At 44.7% G+C, this 16,449-nt stretch overlaps 1 protein-coding gene across 4 annotated transcripts in view; it reads left to right on the top strand.

Moving 5' to 3' along the window:
- LOC121291587 (calcipressin-3-like) overlaps nt 1–16,449 on the top strand; it is a 187,131-nt gene that overhangs the window by 164,583 nt on the left and 6,099 nt on the right. For all 4 annotated transcript variants that reach the window (XM_041213003.1, XM_041213007.1, XM_041213006.1 and 1 more), the window contains one exon: nt 4,567–4,738. In XM_041213003.1, coding sequence (XP_041068937.1) covers nt 4,567–4,738 — 172 coding nt within the window. The remainder of the gene's footprint in view (nt 1–4,566; nt 4,739–16,449) is intronic.

Genomic DNA, 16,449 nt, shown 5'->3' with positions numbered 1-16,449 from the left:
GATGTTTCGAGTGACCCTTCAACAGAATAAGTAAAAATAGGAAAGGGGTGAAATATAAGCTGGTTTAAGGGGGAAGGGGGGGTGTTGTTGCGACAAGAAGCCAGTAATAGGTGGAGATAACCAAAAGATGTCACAGACCAAAGGACAAAGAGGTGTTGAAGGTGGTGATATTATCTAAAGGAATGTGCTAATTAAGAGTAGAAAGCAGGACATACAAGTACAGATTTTTTTTCCCACCTATTTCCATTATTTTTAAATGTATTTCCACCCATTGTTTATCTCTACCTTTTAGCCTTTTTAGTATTCCTTCCCCCAACCCCACCCCCACTAGGTCTATCTGTACCTTGTTTGTCCTGCTTTCTACTCTTAATTAGCACATTCCTTTAAATAATATCACCACCTTTAACACCTCTTTGTCCTTTTGCCTGTGACATCTTTTGGTTATCTCCACCTATTACTGGCTTCTTGTCCCAACAAACACACACCCCCCCCCCCCACCCCCACCAATTAAACCAGCTTATATTTCACCCCTTTCCTATTTTTACTTCTGTTGAAGGGTCATGAGGACTCGAAACGTCAACTGTGCTCTTCTCCACCGATGCTGCCAGACCTGCTGAGTTTTTCCAGGTGTTTCTGTTTCTGTTTTTGTTTTCCATGTTCCTGATGTTGTGCTCCTGCAGGATGAAAGAGAGAGACACGTGGGTTAACATGGGTGTACTAAGAACCTGTTCCGGTTAAGTCTGAAGGCTCCTTAACATTTCCCGCAGTGCTGGCCACCATTTGGATGGGCCAGAGATTAGTGCGTTGCATGGCTGCCCAAAACCACAGCCACCTCCACCCCACTCTACCTGACTGGCTGCAGCTTTGCCCACTGGACTGCATGCTGTGCTCTCAGCTCAGGCACGGGCATTCTCCTAACCCATGCTGCAAGGCTCAGGGAGACTGGTCCAAACCGGGATGCTGACTTTGCAAGGGGCTGTGAGCACCTCCACCAGTGACTGCTGCATGGCCAGCTTTAGCATGTCCACTGTGTGCAGTCATACAACTGTTCTGCAGTCTACTAAATGCTCATAACTGCAGTCTGTGCCGGAGGGGCGGGGTGCAGTGAAAAACTCTGGAACACTTGGTGGCACTTTGTCTCTGCGTTGCTTGGGTAGGTAGATAAGCTAGAAGCCCCACTCCAGTCATTTCAATGGCTGCGCTTGTACTGTCTCAGTTGCAGACAAATGGTCACTTCCAATAAGGTGTCCCTAATGCGTGGCCTCTTCCCTTGACCACTCTACACCCCCTCCCCTAATGCTTGGTGCTATATTCAACTGCAAGGCAGCCCTTGCCTCCCCCCTCCACGACCCAATAAGTCGCCTCGACAGCAGGGCTGACCTTGCCCCCACCACCCCTCCCTCATAAAGGCGGGCTGGCCTAATGATGAAGTGCAGAAGTATTACAATGAGTTTCCCAACATCCGATGGCTGAAAATGTGGCCTTGGTCGATCGCAAACTGGGGTAGAGTTTTCCTGTTGGCGTAGGGGGGCGGAACCCACACACCAACGCATAAAATGACACGCAGTGACGGCGGGCAAGCATCCCAACATCACTGTGCGCCATCGCAATATTTCAGTAGGCAGGTGCGCGATTATCTCCGATGTGCACCCGCCATTAATTAGCAGACCACTTAAGGCCCTTGAGGCGCCAAATGACAACGATTTTTTTTCGGTGCCCATGCCATCCACGGGCAGGATAAGAGGGATCAGTGGGGTCGTGAGTGTGCTTTGTCAAATATTTAATTTGCAAAGTAACTGATCCTGTGTGAGCAGCGATACTTCAAAATGCATACCAGCTGCTTGGACTGGACTCTCAACCTTCAGGTCAGCACTCTGCAATGAAGAATCATTTTTGGGCCTGCGGGTTTCAGGAAGCCTCCCCTTAGCCTGGGAATGGGAGCTGAACTCTCCTCTGGAAGCACCTCCTTTGAGGAGGAATGGAGGGCTAGAAGTGGGGAGGAGGCCAGGAGTGCACATTCAGTCTCCAGGGGAGCCACCTTTGGGACGAGAGGTGCAGGCACAAAGGATGCAGGGCCAACAGGTTGTCCAAGGTGAAAGATTCCACTATCCTGCTGCCAGGGTATACAGCCGGTGAAGCAGCTACCTCAATATGTCTGAGGTGCAGTGCTGAAGGAGGCTTTGTGTGCCAAGGGAGATAATCAACTATATCTGTCAGATGATTAGGCCTGAGATCTCCGCTAACTGTGTGGGTGAACACCCCATGCCAGTGGCTCTAAAGGTCACAGCTACCCTCAACTTCTATGCCTCTGGCTCCTTCCAGGGGCCGGCGGATGATCTTTACAATGTCTCCCTATCAGCTGTCCACACTTGTGTCAAGCAGGTTACAGACGCTCTGTTCAGACAGGCATTGACCTTATCCACTTCTGCGACCAGGCAAGTCAGGCACAGCAAGCCAGAGGCTTTGTGGCAATTGCTGACTTCCCCTGCGTCCAGGGTGCAATAGACTGTACATATGTGGTCATTAAGGCGCCAGCAGGTGAGCCCGGTGCCTTCGTCAACAGGAAGTGCTTCCACTCCATGAACGTGCAGATAGTGTGTGATCACAGAATGCTGATTCTGCAAGTCTGTGCAAGGTACCCAGGCAGCTTCCATGACGCCTACATCCTCAGACACTCCCAGGTGCCGGGGCTCTTCAGTGCTCCAGCCCGGCTGGGTGGATGGCTGCTGGGTGACAAGGGCTATCCCCTCAGAATGTGGCTCATGACGCCTCTCCCCCATCCAAGAACAAGCTGAGCAATGGTACAATAGGAGCCACGCCTCTACAAGGACTGTGGTGGAGAGAGCCATTGGTCTTCTTAAAATGCGCTTCCGATGCCTGGACTGTTCAGTGGGCACACTCCAGTACCCCCCAGATCATGTGTCGCTGATAGTGGTTGCATGCTGCACTTTCCACAATCTTGCGCTGGAAAGGGAGGCTGCTATGGATGAAGAAGATGTAGACGCAGTGGCTGCGGCTGTATATCTTGAGTCCAGCAATGAGTCTGAGGATGAGAATGCACAGGGAAATGCTGAGGGGAAAGACGCTGACCTGGGCATACTGAGGGAGACAGGGACACCCGGGAGGCTTTAATCCAATGAACCTTCAGCTCCCATACCACATATGGACCTCCAGGACAATCCTAGGCTCCATACCCGATATCTGAGTGCAAAATCTGCCTGGATAGGAACATTAACTAAGGGCCTTGTCAATAAAGCTGAATGTGCCACAAATCACTCATAACATTATTGATAGCCATCCACCTACAAAAGAAAAGAGGCACCCTTAGCCATGATGACATGTCTGAATTTAATGGTATAACAAAAGGACGCCTACATCCTCAGACACTCCCAGGTGCCGGGGCACTTCAGTGCTCCAGCCCGGCTGGGTGGATGGCTGCTGGGTGACAAGGGCTATCCCCTTAGAACATGGCTCATGACGCCTCTCCACCATCCAAGAACAAGCTGAGCAACGGTACAATAGGAGCCAAGCCTCTACAAGGGCTGTGGTGGAGAGAGCCATTGGTCGTCTTAAAATGCACTTCCGATGCCTGGACTGTTCAGTGGACACACTCCAGTACCCCCCAGATCATGTGTCGCTGATAGTGGTTGCAAAAGGAACTTGAGAACAAAATGACAAAGGTGTTTAACATCACACCAACTCATAAAGACCTCGTTGCGGGCCAACACAAAAGCACCAGTGATAAACCCGTGGTGTGCCTAAGGTGTCTTATGTTTATGTTTTCGGGTGCTATGTCTTGGTACTGCCCCCTTGCTGGGACTGGTATCTGAGACAGCCTGCTCACTCTGCTGTCCTGTTGGCCTTGGTGGCCGTCCTCTGGCCCATGGAGCCTGTGCTGGCCCCACCTGGGACGGAGCTGCCAGTTCCACAGCTGACATCTCCCCACTTGTTGCAGCCTCACTCGATGCAATGGTCACTGGCAGAGGGGTGGAGGAGCTGCCGCCCTCATCTGGAGCGCCCTGAGAGGAGCCCACGGAGACGACAGGCAGCTGCTGTGCCAATGTGACCCTCCAGCAGAACTGGAGCCTACTTCAGGTTAGAGGAGACTCGGGTTATAAATGACAAGTTAAAAGTTAGTTGGAAAGAGGAAACTCGGCTATTATTTCTTCACTCAAAGTATATTGAACTTAACGCTTATTCATTATTAGGCAAGCTATTGAACCAGGCAAGTGGAGACACTTAAATGTCATTTCGGGAGAGAGAAAAATCTGAGGGATCTGTTGTAAACATGGCTAAGTATGGCTGACCTGTGAAAATGTGATGAATGTTTTTTCGTTTGAATCCTATGGCCTTTACTGGTCCAAAATTTCTAAACAATGAGTACATGGCGTGCATAGAGGAATAAGAAACAGTTAAGAAACCTTCACAGCTACAGAATGAAAGAAGTGGTGATGTAATTAAAAAGAAAAGCCTTGACATTTCTGCTATGGCAACTTTAACCATCGTAATTTATTAAGCTACTTTGGTAACCAGAGTTTCCATGTATTAATGGGTTTTATTTTTCAGGTCCAGAACAGCAAAGATGAGGTCAATAACATGTACTTGAGCCCGCCTCCACCTGTGAAACAGTTTCTCATCTCCCCTCCAGCCTCTCCTCCAGTTGGATGGCATCCGATTGAAGATGCTACTCCCACTATTAATTATGACCTTCTACGTGCAATTGCTACTCTTGGTCCAGGTGGGATATAGCATTATGAATAAAAAAGAATTGAGTGATTATGTAGATTTAGTGTGCATGTGCTCTAAGCTTGGTTTTTTTTAAATCAAATCTGGTGTAGAAAGGCAGTAAATTTTGATCATTACCCCATAGTTATGTATGGTGAAACAATTGGTGTCAGTTTTTACTTACTGCTGAGATGAAGGATCTCTCCTTTAGAGAATTACATTCACTCGACATTGGTAAGAATGTTCTCAGCCCACAAAGTCAAGGTCAATCAGCAGATTAGAGTGCAGATGTGTCTGAGAATTGAGCATTTCTGTTTAAGTAGCCCAGAATGTATTGTCTTAAATATTTGTTGGCTGTAGCAATTTTGCAATAATAGGTTATACTTTTGATTAATGGCTAGACAAAGTTGTTAAATGGTATGTTTTGCAGTGATCCATGAGCATTGTCTTTTACCCTGTAGAAGAAAGTTTACTCTCCATTCCAGAGGATGGACATTTCCTTATGGTTTTGCCTGTTAGAGATCTTTCAACATCAAGGTTTCACTCTTTCAAAATGTATTTTTAAAATCTATTGATTAGGAACAATCCACAGTGAAACCATTGTTCCATAAAGAAGCACTCTAAGACGGATTAGACCTGAGGTGCATTTAGCTGACATCTGTAATGGGTTTAGTTACTAAGCACCTGCTACTGGATGTTGACCTGACCTTGCTATTAATTCCTATGCTCTGGTATAAGCTGTAAACATTTGCTTGAATCTTTTCACAAAAATATGCAGGCAAAATATTTACAGTCACCTGGATAGAATTAAAGCAATGAAGTAAAAGAATACCAAACGTAAAATATTTGAACAACGTATAACTTTTCAGTCACAACACCTCATCTTCCGACTAGGGACTTTACAGCCTTCTGGACTGAATATTGAATTCAACAACTTTAGGTCGTAAGCTCCCTCCCCCATCCCCACCCCCTTTCTGTTTCCCCCTTCCCCTTTTTTTTCCAATAAATTATAAAGATTTTCCTTTTCCCACCTATTTCCATTATATAAAAAAAAACCCACTAGAGCTATACCTTGAGTGCCCTACCATCCATTCTTAATTAGCACATTCGTTTAGATAATATCACCAACTTTAATTTTAACACCTATGTGTTCTATTGTACTATTGTCGTTGACATCTTTTGATGATCTGCTTCTATCACTGCTTGTTTGTCCCTACAATCACACCCCCCCCACCCCCCCCCCCCTCCACCTCTTTGTCTCTCTATCTCTCTGCCCCCCACACACACACCTTAAACCAGCTTATATTTCAACTCTTTCTTGGACTCGAACGCAAGTTCTGTCAAAGGGTCATGAGGACTCGAAACGTCAACTCTTTTCTTCTCTGCCGATGCTGCCAGACCTGCTGAGTTTTTCCAGGTAATTCTGTTTTTGTTTTATAACTTTTCAGTTTTCAGTGCCCTCTGCTGGTCTATAGCAGCAGATATTTTGAACATTCACTCAGTATTTTGAAAGGGCATTTTCACTTTTAATAAATGATGTAAAGTGAAATACTGAGGTACAAATCAAATTTGATGCTATAAATTTATTATTTTTTTTAAATCAAAATTAAAAATGTTAAGATTGTATATTGCAATGCATGGTTTGCAAAGTAATTTGCTCTGCATGTGAGTTGCCCAGTGTCATGACTCACTGGGGATAGTGCGCTGTAATGTCAAGCCCCACTGTTCCCTGAGACATGACTAATGTATAAAGTTTCACCGAACTGCCCCAATTCTACCTAACTGTTTAATTTAGGTTAACAGAATACGAGCACCAGGTCTGTAAACTTAATAATAACTGTTTATTGAACAAACTGTCATTAACCAGTGGCAAAAGAAAGGAATATGAACTGCTAACTTTTAACACTATAATTTAAACTTGACCCTCTTCTTAAATCCACACACACACACGCACCCAAAACATGGATATTAAGGGTGGGATAAAACAGCTCAACAGCACCAATTCCAGTGTACAGGATTCAATGGGTTGATTTTGATCAATGTCTTCCAAATTCCTTTCACTTCTTGTTGATGATACGAGGTGGTCTTTCAGTACTTAGCTCACTGGTTGAGCACTTACCTTTCAATGTCTCTAACAGTGATATTTCCCTTTACCTCTGGACAGGGGTCTTCAGAGAGAAAGAGCAGGTTACAGAGATATAAGGAGAAAAGGCCAGCTAGCTATTGTGGAGTTACTGGAATCTTCCACACACAGGAGAAAGAAGTTTTAGGTCTTAAAAGCAAAAAACTGCGGATGCTGGAAATCCAAAACAAAAACAAAGATACCTGGAAAAACTCAGCAGGTCTGGCAGCATCTGCGGAGAGGAGCACAGTTAATGTTTTGAGTCCATATGACCCTTCAACAGAACTAAGTAAAAATTGATGAGAGGTGAAATATAAGCTGGTTTAAGGGGGGTGGGGGCTGGTGGGACAAGTAGAGCTGGATAGAGGGCCAGTGATACGTGGAGATAACCAAAAGATGTCACAGACAAAAGGACAAAGAGGTGTTGAAGGTGGTGATATTATCTAAAGGAATGTGCTAATTACGGGTAGAAAGCAGGATGAGCAAGGTACAGATAACCCTAGTGGGGGTGGAGTGAAGGGATCAAAAAAGGCTAAAAGGTAGAGATAAAACAATGGATGGAAATACATTTAAAAATAATCGAATAGGTGGGGAAAAAAAATCTATATAAATTACTGGAAAAAACAAAAAGGAGGGGGAAAATCGGAAAGGGAGTGGGGATGGAGGAGAGAGTTCATGATCTAAAATTGTGGAACTCAATATTCAGTCCGGAAGACTGTAAAGTGCCTAGTCGGAAGATGAGATGCTGTTCCTCCAGTTTGCGTTGAGCTTCACTGGAACAATGCAGCAAGCCAAGGATGGACATGTGGGCATGAGAGCAGGGTGGAGTGTTGAAATGGCAAGCGACAGGGAGGTCTGGGTAATGCTTGCAGACAGACCGAAGGTATTCTGCAAAGCGATCACCCAGTCTGCGTGTGGCCTCTCTAATGTAGATGAAACCGCATTGGGAGCAACGAATGCAGTAGACTAAGTTGAGGGAAGTGCAAGTGAAATGCTGCTTCACTTGAAAGGAGTGTTTGGGCCCTTGGACGGTGAGGAGAGGGGAAGTAAAGGGGCAGGTGTTGCACCTTCTGCGGTTGCATGGGAAGGTGCCATGGGAGGGGGTTGAAGCGTAGGGGTTGATGGAGGAGTGGACCAGGGTGTCCCAGAGGGAACGATCCCTGCGGAATGCCGCCAGGGGGGTGAAGGGAAGATGTTTGGTGGTGGCATCATGCTGGAGTTGGCGGAAATGGCGGAGGATGATCCTTTGAATGCGGAGGCTGGTGGGGTGATAAGTGAGAACAAGGGAGACCCTATCATGTTTCTGGGAGGGAGGAGAAGGCGTGAGGGCGGATGCGCGGGAGATGGGCCGGACACGGTTGAGGGCCGTCAACCACCGTGGGTGGAAAACCTCGGTTAAGGAAGAAAGAGGATGTGTCAGGGGAACTGTTCTTGAAGGTAGCATCATCAGAACAGATACGACGGAGGCGAAGGAACTGAGTGAATGGGATGGAGTCCTTACAGGAAGCGGGATGTGAGGAGCTGTAGTCGAGGTAGCTGTGGGAGTCGGTAGGCTTGTAATGGATATTGGTGGACAGTCTTATCACCAGAAATTGAGACAGAGAGGTCAAGGAAGGGAAGGGAAGTGTCAGAGATGGACCATGTGAAAATGATGGAGGGGTGGAGATTGGAAGCAAAATTAATAAATTTTTCCAGGTCCAGTTGAGAGCATGAAGTAGCACCGAAGTAATCATCGATGTACCGGAGAAAGAGTTGTGGGAGGGGGCCAGAGTAGGACTGGAACAAGGATTGTTCCACATACCCCATAAAGAGACAGACATAGCTGGGGCCCATGCGGGTACCCATAGCCACACCTTTTATTTGGAGGAAGTGAGAGGAGTTAAAGGAGAAATTGTTCAGTGTGAGAACAAGTTCAGCCAGATGGAGGAGAGTAGTGGTGGATGGGGATTGTTCGGGCCTCTGTTCGAGGAAGAAGCTAAGGGCCGTCAGACCATCCCAGTGGGGGATGGAGGTGTAGACGGATTGGACCTCCATGGTGAAGAGGAAGCGGTTGGGGCCAGGGAACTGGAAATTGTTGTTATGATGTAGGGTGTCAGAGGAATCACGGATGTGGGTGGGAAGGGACTGGACAAGGGGAGAGAGAATGGAGTTGAGAGCAAGAAATGAGTTCCGGTCTTAGGTCTTGTTCCTTTCAGGCTAGGGACTATTTAGCTGCTCTGCTCTTCACACAATTCTAATCCATAGTCCAACAGAAAATAAAATGATATGCTCCTTACACCAGGAAGGGAATTTTTTGATGTTTTGGGCCTAATTTCTGTCTGAAGGCATGTTTCAGTGCACAAATGGTCACAGTTTGAATTTTCTTTTTGGAGGAAATCCGATTTTCCTCTGCATTCCCAACCCCATGACATTATCTCGGGCGTTTTTGTGGGTTGGGAATGCCTAGTCTGCAAAACGCACACCCACCTCCGTTGAGGTTTTAAATGAGGAATAAAAATCAGATTTCTTCCTGCACACCATTTTCACCTGGTGGTGTTTTGCAAGCCCGTTAAAAGCACACCGGGTTTGAGAAAATAGCTCAGGATCTTCCAGTCGGCAGGCGGGAGCGGGCCCTGCACACTGACATATAAAATGACAAGCGGTGAACGCAGGGTGTGCGTCCCAACGTCACCGCGCGTCATTCCGATTTTCAGTCTGCCAGGCACACAGCGGAGTCGGCTACACGCCCGCCGAACTGTCAAAGGCCTGTTAAGGCCATTAAGTACCTAATTGAACTCATTGCCTGGGCTGCTCGTCCAACCTTAAGATTGCCAGGCAGGCGAAGAGCCCAGGTGGGATGAGGTTTCATGAAGGATTTATAAGTTTAATAAAGTTTTTAAATAAAATTCGTAGATATGCCCTAGCTCATGTGACACTTCCAACTGAGGGGATATGTCTGAATGATTTTTTAAAATTTTTTTTTTCAGTTTTTCACAATCAAATTAATCTCCCTGAGGCACGGAGCTGCCTCGGAGATTTCTGCACTCTTTCGCGCACATGTGCGAAAGAGCACAGGCCCCAACTCTCCCTCCTCCTCCCCCCGCCCGCACAGGGAGCGTTGAGCACTTCCGGGTGTGCGTAACGCTGGGTGGGCTGAATTGGCCCGCCCACATAAAATGGCGGCGCTCAGCGGATCGCGGACGGAAATCGGCTGCGTGCCCGCCCAGCCAAAATTCTCCCTATAGAGTTGAGACCATTCTGAAAGGTGTGTAAAATGTTTTCACACTTCAAATGTCATTGTATTCTAACGTAGATTAATCATAGGGATCTGCCCTGCAAAGGGTTAAGTTGATCTATACATTGACCTAGCATTGTGTAGTTGTTCACGTGCATTACAGTACTTTTCCAATGGAAAAAGTAACCTGATGCAGTGAAAAATGTTACAAAATACCCTGTCAACCTGTAGTGTTACATTTTGTTCTATGATTTAAATGGAGTGAGAGCTCTGGCAGAACTAAAAAAAGCTGCTTTTGACACTAGAAAAAATCTAACCACCTGCTCCCTTCCATTCATTCACAAGCACTCTGCTTTGAAATTGAAATGAGCACCTCCTGTTCTTTCCATCTCAGAGTACTCTATTGTTTGGACAGCTTTGACCATTATGAATGCTTAGCTTTCTTTCAAGTTTCAAGGGTTTCAGCACAGTCGGTGTTCCATTTATCTGAGAATGAATGACAGATTTCAGAGGTTGTAATAACAGATTACGCCTTTGATGTGATGTGATTTGTTGACGAGCTATAGGATTACAAGCATTACAAGGTTTTTTTTACAGGGCAGAATGCATTTTTTTCTTAGTGTCAATGATGGTGTGTATAATGGAGGCTTTTTTTGGATGGTGAGAGATTATTTTCCCAAGGAATATTAATATTTTCCATTGATACTGTATGGAATCTGAGAACAGTACACAATGGATACTGGGTGAGTGGCTATGAAAGAGACATGGGGGTGCATGGAGAGGGCATGGGGTGGCAGAAGGTGTGGGTGGAGGGAGTGGGGGCCTTTAGACAGGAGCCTTGCTACTGTTGCCAGTGATGGAGGTGGGCCTTCTCACCAGCCAACCTCCACACTGCACTCCTCTTATACTAGTTCGTGGCTCATAAACTGCACTGCGAACCTGAACCCTACAGGAAAAGACAATAACTTTTTTTTAAAAAAAACCTCTGAGACCCATTAGAATTGTGGTTGAAAATTTTGCATTTTAACCGACCAGAGTAGGAAGAGAACTCAATATTTTAAGTCCAGCTTGTGGCTTCAGCCAGGTGGAAAAATTGAGAAAACCACAAGTCAAACCCAATCTTATTGTAAAGCGGTATAGGTTGAGTTACGACCATGTAAAGAGCGGTAAAATGACTCCCCAATTCTCCCCCTCCAGGGGCTGAATTTCATGTGCCCCCAAAAGACATGTTTCCCACAGGAAAGTGCACGTAAAATAGGGTGGGCACCCATCCCACCACCTTCCCACCCACCCCGGGTTCTCCCCCCATAATATGCAGGGCAGACGGGGCACCAAAATCGGCATTCCACCTGCCATATTTAAATGAATAAACGAGAGTGAATTAGACTTGTTGTCAAGCCAATGACAACACACTGCCCACACAATAAAATATTTGGTGTGGGCAGCAAGGCAGGAATGGGAAGCCTGATTTTTTTTTTTAATTTAAGGGCTTGAAGAGCGGGAATGGTGGGGGTGGGGTCACTCTCTTCAGGGCCAACATGCTCCATGCTAACATTGTTTCTAGGGGGGCATACCATCCACGCCCACCCCTCCCTCCCCGGTACTATTCAGCCCAGGTCTGACCGTACAGAGTTGTTTTGTGAATTTATAGGGGAGGTGCTTCGCCAGAACTGCAGGAGTCCCACTATTTATGCTTTCAGTTTGTAAATAATTAGTTAGACAGGTTTTCTTAGGTTAAACAAAGAACAGGTCAAGCTTATTGAAACTATATCCTGAATTTAAAAAAAACTAGGTAAAATGTAACCACCATTCACACATTCACCTGGGCCACTTACCACACACACACACATTCGCCCAGGCCCAAACACATGCACACAAGTACAGATAACAAAATAAGATGATAGACTTGAGAATTTCTTTACAGTTCATGAAGAAGATACAAAGGAGTGTATGGTTAGCTGGTCTCGATCTGGCGATTCCACGTTGTGGCCATTTTGTTCAGTTGTTTTCCTGCGTGTTGTGAACAGAGCAGATTTCCACATTTTATTCCCAAAAGATCTCAATTTTCAGTAGATTCCTCTTAAGACGGTTACTTTGCAAATCTGGGGATAATTCTTCTGAGAGAGACAAAGAGGATAAATAGCTTCAGCTGCCTGGTTCAGTACAGCATTGTCTTGATCTCTCTCCTGCTTGATTAAAAATTCTCTTAATGTATTCCGCTGGCTTTATATTCCAGCGAAATTCTATTAGTCCATGTCTGCTGCAGTCATTGTTTTAGAACAGGTAATTGCATTTTGATGTCTCATCTCGGAAACATTTGCAAAGTTTCAGGATAGTGTAAAGCCAACAGGAGATGGGGTCTTTCACACTCCTTGGCGGGGGGTGCGGGGGGGAGAGGTGGCTGATTGTCCTTTTTTACATCCCACTTGGTGGAATGCAAGGTGTATATTGTAGCCATCTGGGCAGTCTCCATTGTCTTTAGAGGGGTTTTGTATTTTTTAAATCCAGCCAGAAAAGGAAAAATTAGAAATTGTATCTTTATAACAAGCACACCCTTGTAACAGCTGACTCACGGACAATTTAAAAGCTCTGAAATCCTGGAATTTATAGCTTCTGAATTTTAATATTGACTAAGTGAGGCAGTACAAACACACAAAACAATTGGAACAATGCTTGAAGCCTATTGAAGGTTTCTTTGTAGTTTTTTGCAAATGACATTTTTACGTGATGACAAGGGCTGGTGCCAATTACAGACTTGGTTTTAAAATTAAAGAAATGGACGGAAAAAAGGTTTGGTTAGCTCAGATATTTACCAGATTATTACTGATGGTCACTTTATGAGTATGCTTTCCAGCATGGAGTACTAAACATACTGCACTTATTAGAACAAGTGAACATCTCATCCGTAAGTTGCAATTGAGTCCAACTCCAAAGGTGAAGAAGAGCAAACCCAATTTGATAGTGATATTGGCTAGAAAACTGAATGCGCTGAGGTCAGGATATTGGTTAGAAATCTTGATTGGTTTTATTTTCTCCTTTGGAAAAATCAATTTTACAAATACGCCAGAGAGGAATACTGTACGAACAAGAATAAAGTAGAATTCTGGATTAACCAGTGCAGCGGGGCAGCCTTCATTCCGTGCTGGTATGCAATCCGGTTCTAAAGATCTCCATTCTGAACAGTATTACAGATTAAAAATGCTTTTCAGCATGGTTCTTCTGAGAATTGCAGAATAGCTGCATCCACCCGATACGATGGTACGGTCCCTCCAAACTGAATGGAGATTTAAGTGGCTCACCGCGTCCACCGGGGGGTGAGACACGCTGTGGCAGGGCCGTAAAACCCTGACCCTCATCTTGAGGAGTTGGCATCAGCCAAGGTTTCTGATTAGTCAGTTGAATGCCCTGAATCTTCCTGTTGGCAAGCTCTTGCTTCAATCATTAAAAATAGTCGACTGCAGTATCTCCAGAAAGCAGTTGTTTGTTATGCTGATGATATTTTTGTAATCCAAGCAACTGCTATCATGAAAATGCGTTTTGTTGGTGGAGCTGTTGATGAAAAAGACTTTCAGTGCGACTCTGAATGCAACTGACTGTGACAACATCAGCAGTTACTGCACCCATCACCTAGTTAAACAAAAGCTGCAGGTGATGATTTGTTGTTGGTGAACATTCATTGGTAAACCCTGGGTTATTGAACGTTTGTGGTAGAGTTTACTCACACCTTACTGCTTTCAGTCCGCAGGCAAAATTGTAGGAATTTTCTCCCACACTGGACATGCCAGTGAGAAGAAAGCAGCACTGGAATCCTCTAATTGACCATGACCTATAATCAGGAGCTAGCAAGCACATGAAATAGCACTGTGAAAACAAGGTAGCTGATCGCTAGCCAAGTTGTCATAGATTTGGATGTTAATGAATGGGATATAAACAACTTAACTGGCCAGGAACTACCAGTCTTATCTGTAAACTTCTTAGAGAGAAGGCAGACAGAGACTGAGGCCCCTCGAAATGTCTGATGCACTAGAAAAAGGAGTGGGTGCCTTTAAGCAAGCAACATGACAGTCAGCCACTACAAAAATAAAAATTCCTGGAAAAACTCAGCAGGTCGGGCAGCATCTGCGGAGAGGAACACAGTTAACGTTTCGAGTCCATATGACTCTTCAACAGAACTGTTCTGGTTTTTCCAGGTATTTTTATTTTTGTTTTGGATTTCCAGCATCTGCAGTTTTTTGCTTTTATGTCAGCCACTACAGCCTTACAAGAGTGTGCTTGTTATAAAGATACAATTTCTAATTTTTCCTTTTCTGGCTGGATTTAAAAAAACTGAAACCTTCTAAAGACAATGGAGACTGTCCAGACGGCTATAATATACAGCTTGCATTCCATAATGTAGGATGTAAAAAAAAGACAATCAACCCCCTGGGGAATGTGAAAGATCCCATCTCCTGTTGGCTTCACACTATCCTGAAATTTTGCAAATGTTTCTGAGATGAGATCAAAATGCAGTTACCTGTTCTAAAACAATGACTGCAGCAGACATGGACTAATAGAATTTCGCTGGAATATAAAGCAAGTGGGGTACATTAAGAGACTTTTTATCAAGCTGCAGAGAGATCAAGACAATGCTGTATTGAAACAGGCAGCTGAAGCTGTTTACCCTCTTTGTCTCTCTCTCTCTGAAGTATTGCGATGGGTTTTATACTGTTGAAGAGAGGGGTTGGAGGAGGTGGAGCCAAATAACAAATTAAAAATTTTGCATCTGGGTGCATCTTCTGCCTGCACAATTTGACTGCTTGTTGTCACATTTTTCATATCAACTTCCCATTATAAATTCCTGTGTCCACATTTAAATTGACTTTTACCTATGTAAACCTCTTATTCTGGAATTACATTATCTGCCCAATCTGTGAATAGCTTCACAAAACTGAAAATTTACAGAGCCTGTATCTGCCATTGTGTTTTCAACTAGTAACTTCTTATCTGAAGTGCTAGGTTAAATTTAAAAAAAGTTTCTAGCATTTTCCTGATGAACATTATTTCTGGCCCCAGTTTCCTCCAAGAGTGCTAAAACCTAAACGTAAAAGTGGAAAAGGAAAACTTTTCTGACAACATTTTTGGGATTAAGGTTCCCCTCCCACATTATTCCCACCGCAATAAGGAACATTGAGAACATAGCCCCATCGAGCAACATTTCTAACATTTGAATCCTCTGGTTTGACTGGAAAAGTGTAACTACAGTGTGACAAGTTTGTATGGTTAATCTGAGCCTAGTTATTTTAGGATGTGCTGAGTCTGAATTATGTCAGCTGAAGCAAGTCACACACAGCTGGCCACACAGATATCATGATGCCATTTTCTATAATATTCAGTTTAAAAGTGTGATCCATCTTAAAGCCTTTGATTGTCTATTTATTGCCAAGTATTAGTGGATCCTGAAAATAGTTCCTTAAGGCAAATAATTATCCCTGTTATAATATAAAATAAAAAACAGAAAAAGCTGAAAAACTCAACAGATCTGGCAGCTTCTGTGGAGAGAGAAACAGTTAACATTTTGAATCCATATTACTTCTTCAAGACTGAAGAGAGGTAGAAATGTGATAGGTTTTATACTGTTGGAGAGAGGGGGTGGAAGTGGTGGAGCCAAATAGAAGGTCAGTGGTAGATGGGAGCTCGGGGGAGATTTGACAAAGATGTCATAGACACAAGACAAAGGGAGTGTTAATGATAGTGCTAAAGACTAAAACAGGTGCTAATAGCAGCATGAAGATCAGATTGCAGAATGTGTTAATAGCAGAACAAGGGTCAGTGCTCTCTGAAAGCAAAACATAAGTTACAGACTGACCCGGTGGGGTGGGGGTGGGGGTGGGGGTGGGGGGGGTGGCAGAGGGTTTGGGGAAAAATAAATATAAAAATGAAGGACAGAGTTCATGTTTTTAAATTGTTGAACTCAATGTTAAGTCCAGAAGGCTGTAATGTATCTAATCAGAAAATGAGGTGCTGTTCCTCCAGCTTGCATTGGGCTTCACTGGAACATTGCAGCAGGCTGAGGACAGAAAGGTGAACATAATAGCAAGATGGTGAATTGAAATGGCAAGCAACAGGAAGTTTTGGGTCATGCTTGTGTGGTGAGCGAATGAGTTCTGCAAAGCGGTCCCCCAGTCTGTGTTTAGTCTCCCCCATGTAGCGGAGGCAGCATTGTGAACAGCGAATACAATAGACTAAATTGAAAGAAGTGCAAGTGAAAGAATCACTGCTTCACCTGGAAGGAGTGTTTGGTGCCTTGGACAGTGAGGAGGGAGAATGTAAAGGGGCAGGTGTTATACCTCCTGTGATTGCATGGGAAGGGGATGACATGTTGCGAGTGTTAGAGGAGTGGGTCCGGGTG

The sequence above is a fragment of the Carcharodon carcharias genome, chromosome 19 (assembly GCF_017639515.1).
Source record: "Carcharodon carcharias isolate sCarCar2 chromosome 19, sCarCar2.pri, whole genome shotgun sequence".
Classification (NCBI taxonomy): Eukaryota; Metazoa; Chordata; class Chondrichthyes; order Lamniformes; family Lamnidae; genus Carcharodon; species Carcharodon carcharias.
Note: the sequence above shows the minus strand (reverse complement) of the source record. Positions and strands in the feature narration are given on the sequence as shown.